The 19,878-nt window shown below is 42.1% G+C and overlaps 1 protein-coding gene across 1 annotated transcript in view; it reads right to left on the bottom strand.

The window, feature by feature from the left end:
• LOC137637033 (dnaJ homolog shv-like) overlaps positions 1-16,869 on the bottom strand; it is a 49,968-nt gene extending 33,099 nt beyond the window's left edge. Inside the window, exons 1-2 of the mRNA XM_068369345.1 lie at positions 16,800-16,869; positions 1,718-1,912 (exon numbers count right to left, since the gene is read on the bottom strand). Coding sequence (XP_068225446.1) covers positions 1,718-1,912; positions 16,800-16,861 — 257 coding nt within the window. The 5' untranslated portion in view covers positions 16,862-16,869. The remainder of the gene's footprint in view (positions 1-1,717; positions 1,913-16,799) is intronic.
• Between the last annotated feature and the right edge of the window lie 3,009 nt (positions 16,870-19,878).

The raw sequence follows: 19,878 nt of genomic DNA, 5'->3' as shown, positions 1-19,878 counted from the left end.
GCTAACAGAACAAATTAGTCAAAGGCCAATCAAGAAAAGGGTGGGTGGTGGAGAGAAACTTCCACTCTCCACCGAGCCAAAAGAAAAAATAACGAGGGTGGGTGTGTGCGTGCGTGAGAGAGCAGGGTTGCCGATACTAACCCCTAACCGCCCCCCCCCCCTAACTAGTGGTGGGGTAGATATACCTCTTAAAGGAAAAATTACTGGAAATGCCCTGACCTGGGATTAGTTGAAGCCAGGCTTTACCAGTCAGACTATCAAACTGACAGTTCTCAATTACCAAGTTAATCTCCAACAGCGTACTGGAACTTAAAAGAGTCGATTCTATTCAGACCTTTGTTTATAGACAGCAACTATTTTCTTGTTCTTTTTATTAGTGATGGTTCCTCCTTGTGCTGCTTTATTTGAGAGAAAAAAAAAAAAAAAAAAAAAAAAAAATGAATATTAAACTTCGGTAAATTCGTTACACTTCATATCCCTCTATGGATTACATTGAACATAGCTTGTGATATTCTCACAACTGTTATTACTGATTTTTTCCTAAGGACAGGCAGCTGTCTGTTATCATGGGCTCAATCAAATCCTGTTTAAACCATCTTCCAGAATAGTAAGTGATTGATTCGTGTATGGATTTTCGAAGTTATTGTTCTCGAAATTAAAAATTATTAATAATCTGAGTCATAAAATGTTTAAGAATTTTATCCAAAAGGTATCATAAAGATAATGTATAAAAGAGACAGTAAATGGTTAACAATAACACTAGTTCCGTAGATAACTTTGGTTCCAAGACCTTTTTTACTAGTCAATGGAGGAGTTAGAACTGACAGTCTGATTGGGAAACCTGACTTGAACCTGACTTCAGGGGTTCAGGTAAGCACTGTGAGTCAGGGCATCTCCAGTAGTATTAATCCTCCTAGATATATCTCTCTAAAAGTCTTATGGCTAGTCTTCCAGCATCATCGAAAATATATTCCCTAATAAAGAGTGAAAGTTTGTATTTAGTGACACAAATTAATGTATGGATGTGAAGAATGCAGAGTGAATTTCAATTATTGCTGATAGGAGAAATTGTAGAATACAGATACTTTAAGTCGTAATTTTGTTTCCAATGCAAATTAAACTCAACCTGAGGTACTATTATAGTCTAGTAGGAACAGATTACAAACTGAATTGTGTATTGTTTAGGAAAAGGATGTTAGTCATGTTTAGTTAAATCTGTTACTACATTGTCACTATCACACTGCTGGCCCCTACAGTGAGGACATAAGGTGTGGGTATCAGTGTCGACCGTCGACATAAAGGTCGCATAAGGGCGGCCAGGAAGTCCAGGGCAAGTACGCATTATCAGTAGAGGCCAACTTCAAACACACTGCGAAAGAGAAAAAGCAAAAAACAGATTAAAACAAGGGAGAGCGCAGACAGGTCTGTTCTTTTCCCGAGCCAAAAGGCAGACAGGTCTGTTCTCTTCCCGAGCCAAAAGTAGAGTGAAGCATTCACCGGTGTGTGTGAGAGGGGGGGGGGGTTAGCTAGCTACCCCTCCCTACCCCCCCGCTGACTAGCGGAGGGGTAGTAAACCCTCGTTAAAATTCTTATGGCTCGTCATTCAGCTACACCAAAGTAATCACCCCATGTAAATAGCGTGGTTTGTATTTCAGTTACGGAACAACTGTTGTATGGGCACAAAATAAGGGTTAAGTAACAATAAGAAAAGACATACCTGTCATATTTTTGTCTTTTATCATCATCTACTAAGACTTCATAAGCTGCTCCAAGATCCTTAAACTTATCCTCCGCTTCTGGATCATCTTTATTTTTATCGGGATGGTATTCTTTGGCTAAACGGCGGTACGCCTTTTTTATCTGGTTAACACTTGCATCCCGAGGTACTCCCAAGATCTTGTAAAAGTCCCGCCTGAAAGAGAAATGAGAGTTTTACCATTATTTACTAGGCTTTTTTCTTTTTATTCTGAGCCATATGGATACAAAACTTAAATCCGATTAAAGCAGTTTTATCATCTACATCTTGTATTTATGAATGATTTCCCTGAAATGATAAATTTGTAAATAATTTGTATTTTTCCCAACTATACAGAGTTTGAGCTCAGTACAGTGGATATTATTTTGGCGAATGCTGAAACAAGCCCAAAAACATTTTAATAAGGTATAACTACCCACCGCTAGTTAGCAGAAGGGTAGACCAACCACCCCACTCACACACAAATACACTGGTGAAATGCCTTCACTTTTTAATTGCAGGCAGGACTTTCTCGGGGGTTGGGTGATGACAGGACAGGCATGTGTAAAGAGCTCAAGGTTTGTATAGTTAGGGAAAATACAAATTATTTCCAAATTTGACATCTATTCCGAGATGAATACAAACCCTTCCACTCCTTACAATGAAGACTCACACGCTGACACCTCACTAACTTTCAGAATGTGTGAGAGAGGTAACCACCTGGGCAATTGCTGTGATTGTGTGTGAAATAGGCACTGTGATTTGACCAGGTAAGAAATATTTGGAGTTGAACTCCACACTTAACCTGGCCCTCACAAGGAAGAAGGGGACGTAACAAATACATATTATATTTCAGGCTACAAGTCATAAGGTTTTTACCTGCAGATGGCCGAGTTCCAAGGGTGCTGTGCCCCAAGAGGGGAAAGATGAAAGGAGAGAGGCCAGTCACTCTACTGTTCATCCCAGGTTAATCCCTGGAAGAGTCTACCCTCTTAAACCATATGTTGTGCTGCCACCACAGGACCTAGGTATCCAGGTTCCTGTGGGTTACGTCTTGCAGGTTGTGGCTGTGATGGTCGTCTGATGGTTTTCCACACCAGTTTGAAAAGCCTGCATCACACAGTTTTACTGATGGTTGCAGGAAGGACTTCTAGCAATTTACCATAATCCCAAGATTGTGGCAAAACTCGATAAGGCTGGTCTCAATGTCAGAGAAGGGTCACTATTGAGTCTGCTAGTATCAGCCAGTCGTGTCTATATCTAAATAGATGAATGCTGTTCTTGGGTGCCCAGGTTGACACTAGGGAGAACACCCTGAGGTGCTGTGGACAGGGTAAAACATAGCACTTTGAACTGGTATAATCAATCGTTTAGGATGATTCTTAGGTCCTTGATGATGGATGAATTGGGATCTGGAAGTATCTTTTAAATCCACCATTATCATGAAGTCCATGGGTCTTATAGCCTATCTGACCATGTCTTCTGTTTCCATCCTTAACGAAGTTTGTTGAACAAACTTGTTCAGTTCAGGGAGGAGAGTTTGATGACTCAGGGAGGAGAGTTTGATGACTGGTCACCAGCCTCCAGACACCTTTCCTACAAGAAAGAGTAGACTGAAAAAGCCTGGAGGCCTATCTAGGACCTCTTGGAAAGCATCCTTCTCTAGCATGGCCTGGACTTGGCCCTGAAGTGCCTGTTCCTTTACTGATCACTTCGTACAGGAACGTAACATCACTGGGTAAAGAGCCAAATGAGGAAGAGAGATAGTGAAGTGGACATGGTATCCTGCTCGGAGCATAGAGACCGTCCAAGGTTCAGCTCAGTGTATATTGTATATTTTCTCCCTACATCAATTTGTACAACCACTGCCTGCAGGGGTGTACGAATAGATAGGGGTATTTGGGGAACATCTCGACGAATGTACATGAGACTTCCACCATGGCTCCTTGCTTGTTGATTATATGGTGTCTGAGACTGTTGATTGGTTTCCGATCTCCTAAGAGATTGGCGATTTGCTGCCAAACGACTATTCGACGGAGATTGACTGGCAATTGAAAGCCGATGGTGTGCTGGTGCATGGTGAGACACTGGAAAATGGAGAATCATCGGTGAATGGCGTAATGTACTGTTGTAGAACAGCGAATCGTTGGGGAGCGATGAGCCGTTGGCGAACAGCTGGTAGATGATGAGGAACTGGGCAACTGGAAACAGTTTGCGAACCATGAACTGCAGTTCGTTAGCGAGCAGTCAGCAAGGAGTATTGGACTTGCAAACGCCGCAAGATTAGCGAACAGCGAGTCTGAAGAGAGTCCAATGACAAAGGTTGGGAACCAGATGACGAAGAGCCAAACAGACGTCTCTTCGTCAGAGGAGCCGGCGGCGGTGAGGAGGGCCACGAACTAAGAGTTTGTTGCCTGCGAGGACGAGCCTCCCCAGGGGAGGGCTGACCAGCAGGATGGTTCTCCCTCGCAAATGAGAGGTGACTACAAGCAGGAGACTGGCCTCGGAATTTATTCCACCCCCGAAGGATGATCGGTGAGGGGGGGGGGGGGGCGGGAAAGTAGACCTCGGTAACGGCAGCAGAAGCAGTAGAAGAGGCAAGGCCGGAATCAACAGGTGGGACCGCAGAAAACTAGGATAGCAGGAGGAAGGCTAAGGTTTGTGAAAGGGATAGAAGAGGGGAGAAATGATTTGCTGAAGAAAATTCTGGAAGAAATGAAAGAAAATGAAAATAACAGGTGGATGAAAGAGACTAGGAAATGGATGAAAGATATGGAAATGAACGATAGAACCTTTAGGAGAATGGGAAGAGACGAGCTCAAGGCCAAGATTAGAGAAGTAGATGGTAAAAAGTGGAGGGATGAGATAAAAGAGAATAATAGTTTAGAAATATACAAACAAGGAAAAGGTCAAATAGAAGAAGAAATGTTTTATGATAACAAACCTGATTCTATTATTATGTATAGAGCTAGGGCCAACTGTTTGAAATTAAATGATAGAAAAAGACATGAAGTAGGAGGTAAGGTAGAATGCAAGCTATGTGGGGCAGTTACTGAAGACCTTGCCCATTTCTTTCTTGACTGTCCAGACCTCAGCGACGAGAGAAGAAAAATAGTGTAATTACAACAGCCGCACGAAGAAGAAAAGAAGATAATAGGAAACGTGCTGTTTAAGAAAGAAGGAATAGAGAAAAGAATATATTTATCAAATGTGGAAAAAAAAGAGAAGAAAATAAAAGAATTAGAATAAAGAAGAAAACCAAGGTGCCGATGGAAAGGCGAATCCCTTCACCCACGACAGAACTGAACTGAAACTGTTTAAGACTCCTCAAGGTCACAAAGATCAACACTAAGCAAGGCCAATGGATCCATCTCCGAGGAGGAAGAACGTTTCCTCTCAGCATCCAGTTGAAGGAGCTGCAGCAGAGCCTTCTTCAAAGGAGGGCCAGAGAATCCCAAAGGACAGCCACACCTAAAAAACATCAGGAGAGCGAGGACTTCCCCGAGGTAACAGGTGGGGCCGCTTCGCTTGGGGAAGCGGCACCATCTCTCGAGAACAGAAGCTTTCCTGGTGTTAATTGACCTGCACTACCATTCAACAGTTTTCCGGAGAAAGCCCGCCGAACAGGAGCTTCGGAGGAAGGTAGGGGGCCGGAAGCAGCCGCTATGGATTTCTTTGACTTCGAGAAAGACCCCAAAGGCGACGAATCCCTTTTAGCCTTCTTCCGTCGGCGCCTTTCCCAATAGGAGGCAGATCACTCCCAACATTCAGAGCAAGTGTTATCACTATCACTCCGCTGCCCTCTACATGCGGGATATAATCGGTGAGGATCAGTGTCCACAGAGGACATAAAAGTCCCGCAAGAGCGACCCTCAGGTCCTGGGCAGGTCTGCATACTGATGGCAAGAAGATGCACACACACTGTAAAGAAAACGCAAAAAATACTAATAATGGCAAGTCAGAAATGGTGAGGGGAAGAGTAGTACCAACCGATCTCCAACTGAGCCAAAAGCAGAGTGAGGCTCACAGCCCACGTGCGAGTGGGAGAGGTAGTTTCTAACCACCAATCCCCGCTAACTAGCAGGCGAGTAGTTAACCCTCGCTAAAAATCTAATGGCTAGTCTTTCAGCTTCGCTGAAAGTAATACCCCTATAAATAGAGCTGGTTTGTGTGCAGTAACGGAACAAATAGTGTTTTGCACAATTACAGGATATGTCCCAACAATCTACAGACTTCACAAGGGTGTAATATTGTACTTGTACTGTAGGTAGTTGGGATTACATAAAACATGTCTGAATTTTAATCTTGATAACCAACACTGGTACATATGTAGATCAGTAAGTCACCAGGCCTGCCACTGGCATGGAAAGTAAGGATCCTTCCTATCTGTGTACATTGTCACCCACACTAATAAATGTATTCATGTACATGTTGGTCAATGAACTAATTATTCACTTAGGCCTCCTGGTCTTACCTCCACAGTGGCTCGCTTCACTCACAAATAAAAACTTTCTTGTTGCTCCTCTATTCTGGGAGGCTTTACATGTTGCGCTACTCACATTAGCAAGTGGGGGAGTATTCTGGCGGACAAAAATATGGTGGCCCAACTACCTACACAGTACCCCATATAGTCACCCATTTAAATATTCTATATTATTCAATTCATAAAAATGCAACATTCTACAGGTGGGTAAGGGGGGATGAAGTTAAGGACACTGGCGTCTTGGTTAGATTAGGGGTGAATTTGTATTGTATTACAAGGTGTGATTTCGAACAGAAAATATATGTTTTCCTATAGTAAATAACGTGATTTAACCAAATTTGACCTTCATTTCAACCGCAAACAAACAGATCAACCAATTTGACTAACTTTAAGTTGCCGAATTGGTTTCTGTTATTACGGATAAAATGAATGTGAAAACTGGTTAAATCATGTTATTTCCTACAGGAAAACATATATTTTCTGTTAAAATGGTTAAATATAATTACTGTTGACATATATGTTGTGTTAAAATATTTAAATATAAGCACTTGTTCAACAGTGTCACTTCCCTTACGAATGTACTGCGAACGATAACATTAGCAACGTTACCAATGATATACAGTGTTACAAACGTTGACGAATGGTACACAGAGTTACCAACGGCACGATGACATTACTAACGATAGCAATGATAGATATTTTCATACGTATTTTAAATAATTTTTCCATATAAGTTTTACTCAATATATAAAAACTACAAAAAGGGCACAGAACCTAACAAACCCACCTAACCTAACCTAGTAGTATGACAGGTCACAAACCTCAGGTATTTACTGAAAAATGATATTTTAATTATAAAATAAATTTTTGAATATACTTACCCGGTGAATATATAATAGCTGCAACTCTGTTGCTCGACAGACACATACAGTAAAAACTCGCCAGCGATCGCTATACAGGTTGCGGGTGTGCCCACCAGCGCCAACTGTCGGCCAGATACCACTCTCGATGTAAACAAAGACTCAATTTCTTCTCATCCCACTGCGTCTCTATTGGGGAGGAAGGGAGGGTCGTTTAATTTATATATTCACCGGGTAAGTATATTCAAAAATTTATTTTATAATTAAAATATCATTTTTAAATATTTAACTTAGCCGGTGAATATATAATAGCTGATTCACACCCAAGGAGGTGGGTAGAGACCAGAGTTAAATATGTTTACATCGTATAAGCTAAGAGTTTTTTATTTCATCTTGACAGTTATCAATATAACAAAACCAAAATAAATAGGTACCTGGTAAGGAAGTCGACTTAGACGATTACTCTGCCTTGTAAGTACGTCTTCCTTACGGAGCCCAGCGATCCTCTTAGGATGCTGACAGACCCCTAGGAGCTGAAGTATCAAGGGCTGCAACCCATACAACAGGACCTCATCAAACCCCTAATCTGGGCGCTCTCAAGAAATGACTTTGACCACCCGCCAAATCAACCAGGATGCGAAAGGCTTCTTAGCCTTCCGGACAACCCATAAAAACAACATTAAAACATTTCAAGAGACAGATTAAAAGGATATGGAATTAGGGAATTGTAGTGGTTGAGCCCTCACCCACTACTGCACTCGCTGCTACGAATGGTCCCAGTGTGTAGCAGTTCTCGTAAAGAGACTGGACATCTTTCAAGTAAAATGACGCGAACACTGACTTGCTTCTCCAATAGGTTGCGTCCATGATACTTTGCAGAGATCTATTTTGCTTAAAGGCCACGGAAGTTGCTACAGCTCTAACCTCGTGCGTCTTAACCTTAAGCAAAGATCGGTCTTCCTCACTTAAGTGTGAATGAGCTTCTCGTATTAACAATCTGATAAAATATGACAAAGCATTCTTTGACATAGGCAAGGATGGTTTCTTAACCGAACACCATAACGCTTCAGATTGGCCTCGTAAAGGTTTAGTACGAGCTAAGTAGAACTTAAGAGCTCTAACAGGGCATAAGACTCTTTCTAGTTCATTGCCTACGATCTCCGATAAGCTAGGAATATCGAAAGATTTAGGCCAAGGACGAGAAGGTAGCTCATTTTTGGCTAGGAAACCAAGTTGCAGAGAACAAGTAGCTTTTTCTGACGAAAACCCGATGTTCTTGCTGAAGGCATGAATCTCACTGACTCTTTTAGCCGAGGCTAAGCATACCAGGAAAAGAGTCTTAAGAGTGAGATCTTTCAGGGAGGCTGACTGTAAAGGCTCAAACCTGTCTGACATGAGGAATCTTAGGACCACGTCTAAATTCCACCCAGGAGTAGCCAAACGACGCTCCTTAGTGGTCTCGAAAGACTTAAGGAGGTCTTGCAGATCTTTATTGTTGGAAACATCTAAGCCTCTATGCCAGAAGACCGAGGCCAACATGCTTCTGTAGCCCTTGATAGTGGGAGCTGAAAGGGATCGCCCTTTTCTCAGGTATAAGAGAAAATCAGCTATTTGGGCTACAGAGGTACTGGTCGAGGATACGGAAACTGATTTGCACCAGTCTCGGAAGACTTCCCACTTCGATTGGTAGACTCTAATGGTAGAAGCTCTCCTTGCTCTAGCAATCGCACTGGCTGCCTCCTTCGAAAAGCCTCTAGCTCTCGAGAGTCTTTCGATAGTCTGAAGGCAGTCAGACGAAGAGCGTGGAGGCTTTGGTGTACCTTCTTTACGTGTGGCTGACGTAGAAGGTCTACTCTTAGAGGAACACTTCTGGGAACGTCTACTAACCATCGAAGTACCTCGGTGAACCATTCTCTCGCGGGCTAGAGGGGAGCAACTAACGTCAACCTTGTCCCTTCGTGAGAGGCGAATTTCTGCAGTACCTTGTTGACAATCTTGAATGGTGGGAATGCGTAAAGATCCAGATGTGACCAATCTAGGAGGAAGGCATCTATATGTATTGCTGCTGGGTCCGGGACTGGAGAGCAATAGATAGGAAGCCTCTTGGTCAGCGAGGTTGCAAAGAGATCTATGGTGGGTTGACCCCAAGTCGCCCAAAGTCTCTTGCACACATCCTTGTGGAGGGTCCATTCGGTTGGAATTACTTGACCTTTCCGACTGAGACAATCTGTTAGGACGTTCAAGTCGCCCTGGATGAACCTCGTTACTAGGGAGATGCCTCGATCTTTTGACCAGATGAGCAGGTCCCTTGCGATCTCGTACAACGTCAGTGAGTGGGTACCTCCCTGTTTGGAGATGAACGCCAAGGCCGTGGTGTTGTCCGAGTTTACTTCCACCACTTTGCCTCGAAGGAGATACTCGAAGCTTCTCAAGGCCAGATGAACCGCCAAAAGCTCCTTGCTGTTGATATGCATGCTCCTCTGACTCGAGTTCCACAGACCTGAGCATTCCCGACCGTCCAGCGTCGCGCCCCAGCCCAAGTCCGATGCGTCCGAGAAGAGAACGTGGTTGGGTATCTGAACTGCCAGGGGAAGACCCTCTCGTAGGCTGATATTGTCCTTCCACCAAGTCAGACAAGACTTTATCTTTTCGGAAATCGGGATCGAGACCGCCTCTAGCGTCTTGTCCTTTTTCCAGTGAAAAGCCAGATGGAATTGAAGAGGACGGAGGTGAAGCCTTCCTAGTGAGACAAATTGCTCCAGGGATGACAGCGTCCCTACCAGACTCATCCACAGCCTGACTGAGCAGCGTTCTTTCTTCAGCATCTTCTGGATGGAGAGCAGGGCTTGATCTATTCTGGGGGCCGACGGAAAAGCCCGAAAAGCTTGACTGTGAATCTCCATCCCTAAATACAGAATAGTTTGGGATGGGACCAGCTGCGACTTTTCCAAATTGACTAGGAGTCCCAATTCCTTGGTCAGATCTAGTCCAATTGAGATCCTTCAGACAGCGACGACTGGAAGAGGCTCTGAGAAGCCAGTCGTCCAAATAAAGGGAGGCTCGGATGTCCGATAAGTGGAGGAATTTCGCCACATTCCTCATAAGCCTCATAAACACGAGAGGAGCTGTGCTTAGGCCAAAGCACAGGGCCCGAAACTGGTACACCACATCTTCGAAGACGAATCTCAGAAAAGGTTGGGAGTCTGAGTGAATGGGGATGTGGAAGTAGGCGTCCCTTAGGTCTAGAGAGACCATCCAGTCTTCCTTTCTGACCGCTGCTAGGACTGACTTTGTGGTCTCCATGGAGAACTTCGTCTTTGTGACAAAGACATTCAGAGCACTGACGTCTAGCACCGGTCTCCAACCTCCTGTCTTCTTTGATACTAGGAAGAGACGGTTGTAAAACCCCGGTGATTGAAGGTCCGAGACTTTGACCACCGCTCCCTTCTCTAGCAAAAGAGACACTTCCAGTTTCAGGGCTTGTCTCTTTTCTTCCTCTCTGTACCTGGGAGAGAGATCGATGGGGGACGTCGCTAGAGGGGGTTTGCGTACAAAAGGGATTTTGTACCCCTCTCTGAGCAACCTCACAGATTGTTGATCTGCGCCTCTCTTCTCCCAGGCTTGCCAGAAGTTCTTGAGTCTGGCACCTACTGCTGTCTGAAGTTGCGGGCAGTCAGACTCTGCCCTTAGAGGACTTGGATCCTTTCCTCTTCCCTCTCTTCCCTTCGGCACGAGCACCTCCCCTGCTGGAGGCTCTGCCACGAAAGGGCGGGATAAACCGAGACGCTGGAGTGTCTATCCTAGGTCTAGCAGACAATGACGGCAAAGGGGGAGCTTTGCGAGCCGAGGACGCAACTAGATCGTGGGTGTCCTTCTGCACTAAAGACAAGGCAATTTCCTTGACCAAGACTTCAGGAAATAGGCACTTGGATAAGGGCGCAAAGAGTAGCTCAGATCTTTGGCATGGCGTCACTCCAGCAGACAGGAAAGAACATAGAGACTCTCGTTTCTTCAGGACTCCGGACGTGAATGAAGCGGCAAGTTCGTTGGACCCATCACGGACGGCCTTGTCCATGCAGGACATAATGAGTAAGGAAACATCCTTATCAGCAGAAGGGATTTTCCTACTCAGGGCTCCTAAACACCAGTCTAGGAAGTTAAAGACTTCGAACGCCCTAAATATACCTTTAAGAAGGTGGTCCAGGTCCGAGGGTGACCAACAAATCTTCGAGCGTCTCATGGCAAGGCGGCGGGGAGAGTCTACAAGGCTTGAGAAGTCGCCCTGGGCAGAGGCAGGAACTCCCTGGCCGAGAACTTCTCCCGTGGCATACCAGACGCTCGATCTAGACGAGAGTTTAGATGGGGGGAAGGCAAATGGTGTCTTCCCTAAACTCCTCTTGGTCTCTAACCAATCGCCTAACAGCCGTAACGCTCTCTTGGATGAGCGAGAGAGAACGAGTTTAGTAAAGGCAGGCATGGTAGTCGGAACGCCTAAGACAAACTTTGACGGCGGCGAACGAGGAGCCACAGAAATAAAGTGGTCAGGGAACAACTCCTTAAACACAGCCATGACTTTTCTAAATTCCAAGGATGGTTGAACTGCCTTAGGCTCATCAAGTTCTGAAGGTTGATCCTCTTGTGGTTCAGCAACGTCCTCATCTGACAGTTCCTCATCCGATAACTGATGAGAAAACGGCAAAGGTGTGGGCAACGTTTGACTCGCCGAGTCCGGTTGCACTGGTGCATGCGTGACGGAGCCGGACGCAGCGTCATGGAACTGCTGAACAGTCTGGGAACTGTCAACAACCATAGGTGCGCAAGGACGCACAGCGTCCACCCGAGACTGTTTAGACCGTCTGGGTTGTGCAGTCAACACCATACCGGGTTGCGGAGGTTGACGCACCGCGTCAAAACAAGTCACCTCTGATGGTTGATGAACGTCCTGAACGTCACCAACCACCTCCGTGCGTTGCCTAACGTCAACGTGCGGCTGGAAACCCACACTGGGTCGCATCTGTGGAGGTACTACCCCAACTGGTTGACGCGAGAAAGCTACCTCAACGTCAACAGGACGCACAACAGACCGCTTGGATGGTTGTTGGCCAGAAGGTTCAGCGGCAACCTTCTCCGCATTGAAGTCCTCCATCAAGGACGCAAGCTTGGACTGCATGTCTTGCAGTAACACCCATTTAGGGTCTACGAAAGCAGGTGCGGTAACAGACGGGGTGAGCGACTGAGACGGCACAACTTTGCCTCTCTTAGGCGGCGAGCAGTCATCCGATGACGGCAACGGGTCCGAACTGTCCCAGTGGCTACAACCGGGACGTTGGACTTGTCCTGAAGGGACCGACTTACGCTTCAAAGGTCTGGAGACCTTGGTCCAAGGTTTCTTACGAGAAACACCTTCGGACGACGAGGTAAAAATGGGCTCTCTCGTCTTACGTTGGTAGGGGCGATCTTGGAGAGATACGCCTGATACCATAGAGGGAACGTCTGTTCGCTGATCAAGGCCTCTCGAACCCATGAGTCGTACGACATTGCTTCTCCCCTGGGCTTGGGAGCTTGCAAGAGGTCCCGGACTAGGAGGACGACAGGCACGAACAGACGAACCCTCAAGCGCAACACTGTTCACAACACTTTGAGAAACACTAGGCACTTTAACACTTTCCGCCGTGGCACTTTGGCACTTTAGTTCCTTTACGTCCGCCATGAGTTGATTCCGGTCACTTGCTAAGGCCTCAACTCTCCCCCCCAAGGCATGGATAGCACGCATCATGTCTTGCATCGACGGTTCCTGAGTGCTAGGAGGGGAGTTAGGAACAACCACTACAGGGGAAGGATTAGGTTCAGGGGCATGAGGAGAGGAAAAATCTACCGACCTAGAAGAACTTCTCCTTACCCTATCTCTCTCTAGTCTGCGTGTATATTTCTCAAATTCGATAAAATCGAATTCCGAAAGGCCCACGCATTCCTCACACCGATCTTCCAATTGACAGGTTTTACCCCGACAATTGGAACAAACAGTGTGAGGGTCGAGAGAAGCCTTTGGAAGACGCCTATGACAGTCCCTAGCATTACATTTTCTGAACTTGGGAACTTGTGAAAGGTCAGCCATTTTGAATTAGTCAAGGGAAAATTCCAAAAAAACGATCTAAGTCATCAACAATTAATCCGATTCAAAAAAGAGTTCAAGGATTTATTTGAAGAAAAACACCTGTACTGCGAAAGCTCAAACCAAATTAAAGTACTTCACCAAATATGATGGGAAAAACTCCAGGTTCAACAGCGAGTAAAGTACGTCTAGTCGACACGTCGACAGAGAAGAAATTGAGTCTTTGTTTACATCGAGAGTGGTATCTGGCCGACAGTTGGCGCTGGTGGGCACACCCGCAACCTGTATAGCGATCGCTGGCGAGTTTTTACTGTATGTGTCTGTCGAGCAACAGAGTTGCAGCTATTATATATTCACCGGCTAAGTTAAATATTTAAAATGGTAAAATTCGCCATGTTACGAAAGATACACAGAGTTACCAGCGGTACGGTGACATTACTAGCAATAGTAATGATAGATATTTCCATACGTATTTTAAATTTTCCATATAAGTGTTACACAATATATAAAAAGGGTAAGTACAAAAAGGGCACAGAACCTAACAAACCCACCTAACACAAACCTAGGAGTTCCCCAGTCACAAAACACATATAATGACAATTGAGGAATGGCTTACCTTTATGAAAAAGACATCGAAACTTGTGGGTCACGGGAGGGTGAGACTGACGGCTTAACTCCTATAACTAGGATAAGGATGGTTGTGGGGCCAATGTTTATGTAAAAAGTGGTTTGCAAATAATATTATTTGCCTTGGGGGTAGACGACTTTTTCCCAAAAATGTACCTCTATAAGAAGTAACGGTATAACAACAACGACGTTTCTTTTTGGTTTTAGGTATGTTGGATTCGGTATTACAATAAAACATGTGAATGACTTTCCTGTAAGATAGGAGGTAAAGGCACTTGGGACACTGTAAGAGTTGAGGAATTACGTTGTGTGCTTTCAGGAAATTATCAACATTGGTTGAAGAATCATAAAAATCACCATGGAATTTAGCAAATGCTGTTAGGTACGGAATACTGCAGCCATTACAAGTTTCTATAACTTCCTCCATCGCAAAATACGAATAAATAAATCTCACTCGAAATGATGGACACCTTACTAGGACAAAGGTTTCAAGGGAAAAGGATTTGGTAGAAGGGGTATGAACAGACCACTCATAGAGATAAAGGTTCGTGATTGGTTAAAGGAAAAACAACGGAGTCTAGAGGGTAAACATAAATGAACTAAATAGGGAAACTAGTCCAGAGAAAGTAATAATGTGAAACCGTGGAGTGAAAAGGAAATAACAAAAGAAATACAAACAATATAGAAAGATAAAATGGAATGAATGATAAATAATATTGAATGGGAATATAAAATGAGATGATTTTAAAAGGTATACGATAATAAAAAGAGTTATTGGAGGGGGAAAAGCTTTCTGCGCAGGGGGAGGGATATTTGCGCAGGTCAAAAACTGGTATGCACGAACGAACGTACGTACGGGTGCTAATGTTAGCATGGAATGCTAACATTTGATCTATACCAGACGTTGGCAGCACTGGTTACTGTATTTCTTCATGAAATAATCTTTGCAACGGCGCCTCCAAAGTTTATACAGTTATACTGTTTTGTATTTTCCTCCGATTATAATACATTCAAGAAGGTAATATATAGAGAAGAAAAGGCTTGTTTTATGATTATATATAGTTTCCCCCACCCAAAACCCCGAGTTCCCACTGGGGGTCCCCCATTAGCGGAGGATATAGATGTATATATATTTCTGAAACTATTCATTTGCGACGGGAACGAGTGTCATTTTCGAAGAGAGCGTAATTTTTTCTATAGGAAAAAGTAGTTGTTTTCCTAGGTTACATTGCCCTGTAATACACTACAATAAAACCGTAGGTTAATTTGGAGACATGAGTTTAATATGTAAATTATGAATACTGCAAGGGTAATTATTCAAGCATTTAGTGGCCAGACATCCATCCTCCCTATACCCTCTGCAGAATCCTATTCATAACAATACCCTCAATACTTGGGTAAATTTTTAACTAGAACATTGTATTTTACGGATTTATAAAATGGAAATACAGTAGGGGGTAATTATAAGTGTTTCAAATTTTCTTCAGATTTTCTCGCAGAAATCCATACCTTTTGAGTTATGTTGGGTTGACTACCATAACTGAAAAGCTTTGGTTTTGTGACAGATACCGTCATAAATTACATTAGAAAAACCTTAAATATACCATGTACCAGTCTAATTGTATGATATCTAAATTAACTTGTTTAAACGTTGTTTCCGTCGGTCGTAAAAAACCAGTTATCGTGATAAATACGTCCACGTCATCAAAACCAAGTAAAAGTAATAAAATAGTCAAAACACTAGAGTTTTAGTCTACCAGGACTTCCAGATGCATAGAAAAAGTGATTTTCCATCCCATTTTCAACATAATTGTACGTAAGTGTTCATTGTATTACAAACGCCTTTTTAATTGAGCTGATGATTTACTGAATTAGTTTTTGCCATTCTATATGCTTGCTCTGCTTGTATATATAAACACACACACACACACTCAAATAACCCAACAATATATATTGCTAACTTTACACAAGTGACCAGGGTCGAACGCGGGGAGGCCGGAATGACCGGAGCCGTAAAAACTAGTGGCCGGAGTGACTAGGGCTGAAATAACGAGGGCCAGAATAACGAGGGGCCGGAGAGACTTGCTACCATTACCACACTTCTTTTATGTTCTGGCAAGCGTAACATGTTTCGCCACACGTATTAGCCCCAAGGGCTAGTATTCTGGAATTATTTGTCATTATACAAATTTAGAATTTGGGTAAAACTATAGATATGGACGGCAACACTTCAAACAGAAAAAAAAAAAGCTTTTTCTGTAGTAAATAATGTGAATTTGATCTTTATTTCAACAGGAAATAAAAAGACTGAACCAGGGGGGTTCAGTCAGGGAACAAGGAAAAAAAAAGTGATTATTTTCATCTGAAAGGTAAAATTAATTGAATACACACTATCAACCATAGAAAAAAACACTTTCCCGAATTCAAATTGGTAGCGAATTCATTTCCCTAGTGTTTCACTAATTAGGAATATTTCATATAAAACTTCTAATGGTTTTTGCTCTGCCGCGGATTTCTTCTGTCGCATAAAAAACTAAAACATCACTGTTCCTATGTACTGATATACAAAGGCGATGAAAATGTACCGTCCATAAACTATAATAAAACAGAATGAGAATAGCTTGCTTATTATTACCCGGCGACTAAGGGTTATGAAAGATAAACAAAGCCATTTAGATTTACTGAAATATGCGGATTAAAAATTGGTTTGGGAAAATAATTTTGATGTATAGTAAATCCAAGCTTTTGCATGGTTAATCCTTTGCCCTAAATATAGCCTTTTTATATATTTTGGCTTTAAACGAAACATTACAGCAGAAAAAAAAAAATATACGGAAGACCAAACACAAACAGTATTATAACCAGGAAAAGACCGGAGATATCCATAAAAATAAGATATACTACACTTAAATAATAAATTCTCTTAATCCTAGTTTGAATGTGATTATTTAGTCATGAAGGTTGTAAATATTTCAAGCTTACCCTGCTTCGCATGCTATGATGAGGAGCAGCAGGGTTAGCGGCCAACACCAGTTCACCGTCATTTTGACAACTAAGAAAACAGAAAAAGACTCTATAATTCACTAGCTGATGCTTTACAGAGGTAGCATCTTTCAAATCTAAATATCACATATTAATTTATATTACAAATTATTATATCTCAATAAATATCTATAGATATATAAATAAAATATATAATATATATTAATATCCTAAAAATCCAAATAATTCACTAAAATTTGAGATTTATTTGATATATAACTTTGAAAAAATGTTTCATTTCTTGGCAATGTAAGGCGGGAAGGGTTTAGCTTCAGACGACGCGGCGCTCCGCTTTAACGCCACGTACGGTGGGCTGGCAAGGAAGTTAAATCTTCACTTTATCTTAATTGTTACGCATTACATAGTTGAATGGTCCCAATAAATCAAAATAAAAAGGTATATTTTAATTTATAATAAAAAAACCATGAAATACTTTATTGCAACCAATGTTGTTTTCGTTTCCATTGGTTTCTTATGAACCCCACAGATATAGAAATGTATATCTAGATTGTGTATCCTAATTCAAGAATTGACTCCGGATTTGCCGACCTGTTCATTCAAAGTATTCTAAAAGTGGTTATAAGATTTTCTTCCTTTGGCATAATTTTACCAGTATAAATTGTCTATTTAAATTACATAACTTACCAAGGACAAAAATGATTGGATAAGCAGAAAAAGCATCGTGATATTTTGACAACAAGAGAGCAGTATAACTAGGTTACAATAAGGTTTCATTATATAGAGAAATTCATATTTGATTCCTTACATACATTCCATCGGTTTTACCGATGATTCAATGAAGGTTGGGGTTTCTAAAGCCATTTTTCTATCGAAAAATAATTCGATCGACGACTAATTCAAGCGGTCTTCGCTGTAATTTAATATTAATTCAAAGCAAACGAACAAACATACAAACTTATTCACACAATAAAGGGAGACTGCTGCATGTTGAACAATATATAAATTGGATTGGCCACCTAAACTTGATATTCCATTCCACGCTATTACTCAGTAGAGACGCATCTAGTGAAAAAGATAATTTATATAAAAATCTGAATGCATAATATAGTGAAATCGTTGGAGTTGGAGTTCTCTTGCTTGAGGGTACACTCGGACACACTATTTTATCTCATTTCTCTTCTTGTTTTGTTAATGTTTTTTTTGTAGTTTATATAGGAGATATTTATTTTAAAATTGTTACTGTTCTTAATATATTTAATTTTTCTATTTTTCTTTTCCTCACTAAGCTATTTTCCCTGTTGGAGCCCCTGGACTTATAGGATCCTGCTTTTCCAACTAGGGATGTAGCTTAGCAAGTAATAATAATAATAATAATAATAATAATAATAATAATAATAATAATAATAATAATAATAATAATAATCTCAGTCATGTGTTAAAAATAACTGTTGGTCCCGAGGTTGGTTCAATATTGATTATAAAACAAAGTCTGGCCATGTTATTGTTCAGGTTGTTATCCATAAACATAATAACTTTAATGTCCTCAGTCTCATTCATGATCAATCTATAACTGATGAAATTTTCGAGTTATGACGTAAAACATTTGCTATTGTCATGTTTGGCTCGAAGATGGTGTTAGACCCTGGCCGAAAAGAAGCATATGTTAAGATTATATGTAAATTCTGATACCTGTTTGGAAAGAAGGTATATATCCAGAGCTGTCAACCCCTTCTGATGTCAGTGTGTGAGATAATCAATCTGTTAGGCTCCTTGCAAGGCCAAGGCAAAGGGGATTCGAACCCCCAGCCCGACTCAAAAAAAAAAATAAGGGTTTTGAGGGTTATTTGAAAGCTTCTAGTAGTATTTATATTTCTAAAAGTGCAAAACGTGTAATAGATAAATAATGACGGTAATAATGGTGACATGAATCCATATATCTTGTCGAGGTGTCAAAAATGTGTAATTTTTACCTCTGCTGAGGAGTTTATGTTTTCGAGTCGATTTGTTTATTTATTTATTTGTGTGTGTGTGCGTGTATGTGTGTGTGTGTAGACAGGACTACTGTGAAGAAATTTTCTTCACTCTTCTTTCATTCGTATTTTTGGCTCGCTCCTAATAATACTGTAGATACCCCTTAAACGTTCTCCTACATTAAGTTTTCTTTACCAAGATATTGGGAAAACTATTTTAAATCAAATAAACTTGACATTTTTCTTTAGATTGCCCGGAGCTTCTCTCCGGACAGGGGCTTTTTGACGGTGCGTCTAGCCCCTACCCTAGAATAAACTTGACAGTAGTGTACGCCATGCTCGTGACGTCACAGCGTAGATACGCACAGCAAAGGCCTACCCCGACGTATGTTGGTTCTTTCCTTAAACTACTTGGGTCGAGATAAAATTACTAATCTGAATTTTAATATCATTTTCAATACTGCATCTTTTATTTCTCAATACCAATTAAGGTTTGTTAATTTTAAGATGTATGCTCATCGCACCAGCCCATTGCTAATTGATCATTAAACTTAGCAAGCCATAATAGGTAGGATTGTTTTATATATAAACTCCCTTAGAGCAGCAAGATTTCTCTAAAGTATTTGTACAAAATCCTGCCTCCTATACACTCCTTGAAACAATATATTGCCCTGTCCTAAAGTCCCGAAATAGTATCTCAACTGGATTACCTTGCTTGCGCATGATGACTCTCACCTGTCTGGAAAGGTGAAGCGAGGTGATCCCTCTCAACCCTATAATAAGCCCGTTCGTTCGGAAGTCACCATGACCGACTGACCTGCTTCACTGCTTGTCAGTTAATCTGTGCACCTCTGGCTCACCGGACCCCCTCTCTCTTCCCAAAACTCGATTCACCGAGGAGTGCTGCCGGTAGAAGAGATAGAGAAGAAGAAGAGCCTGGTAAACCTCAATGGCCAAAAGTGAAGATTCTTAGGATGAGCCAGTCAAGAGTGCAAAGTGCCAACTTGTGCAACGTTCCGGTGAACAGGCATTAAGGGCAAAGGACAGTCTTCAAAGAAGTGCAGGTACCATATTGTGGCCACTTAGTT

Source organism: Palaemon carinicauda, unplaced genomic scaffold (assembly GCF_036898095.1).
Source record: "Palaemon carinicauda isolate YSFRI2023 unplaced genomic scaffold, ASM3689809v2 scaffold5, whole genome shotgun sequence".
Classification (NCBI taxonomy): Eukaryota; Metazoa; Arthropoda; class Malacostraca; order Decapoda; family Palaemonidae; genus Palaemon; species Palaemon carinicauda.
This window is presented reverse-complemented; position numbering and strand designations above follow the sequence as displayed.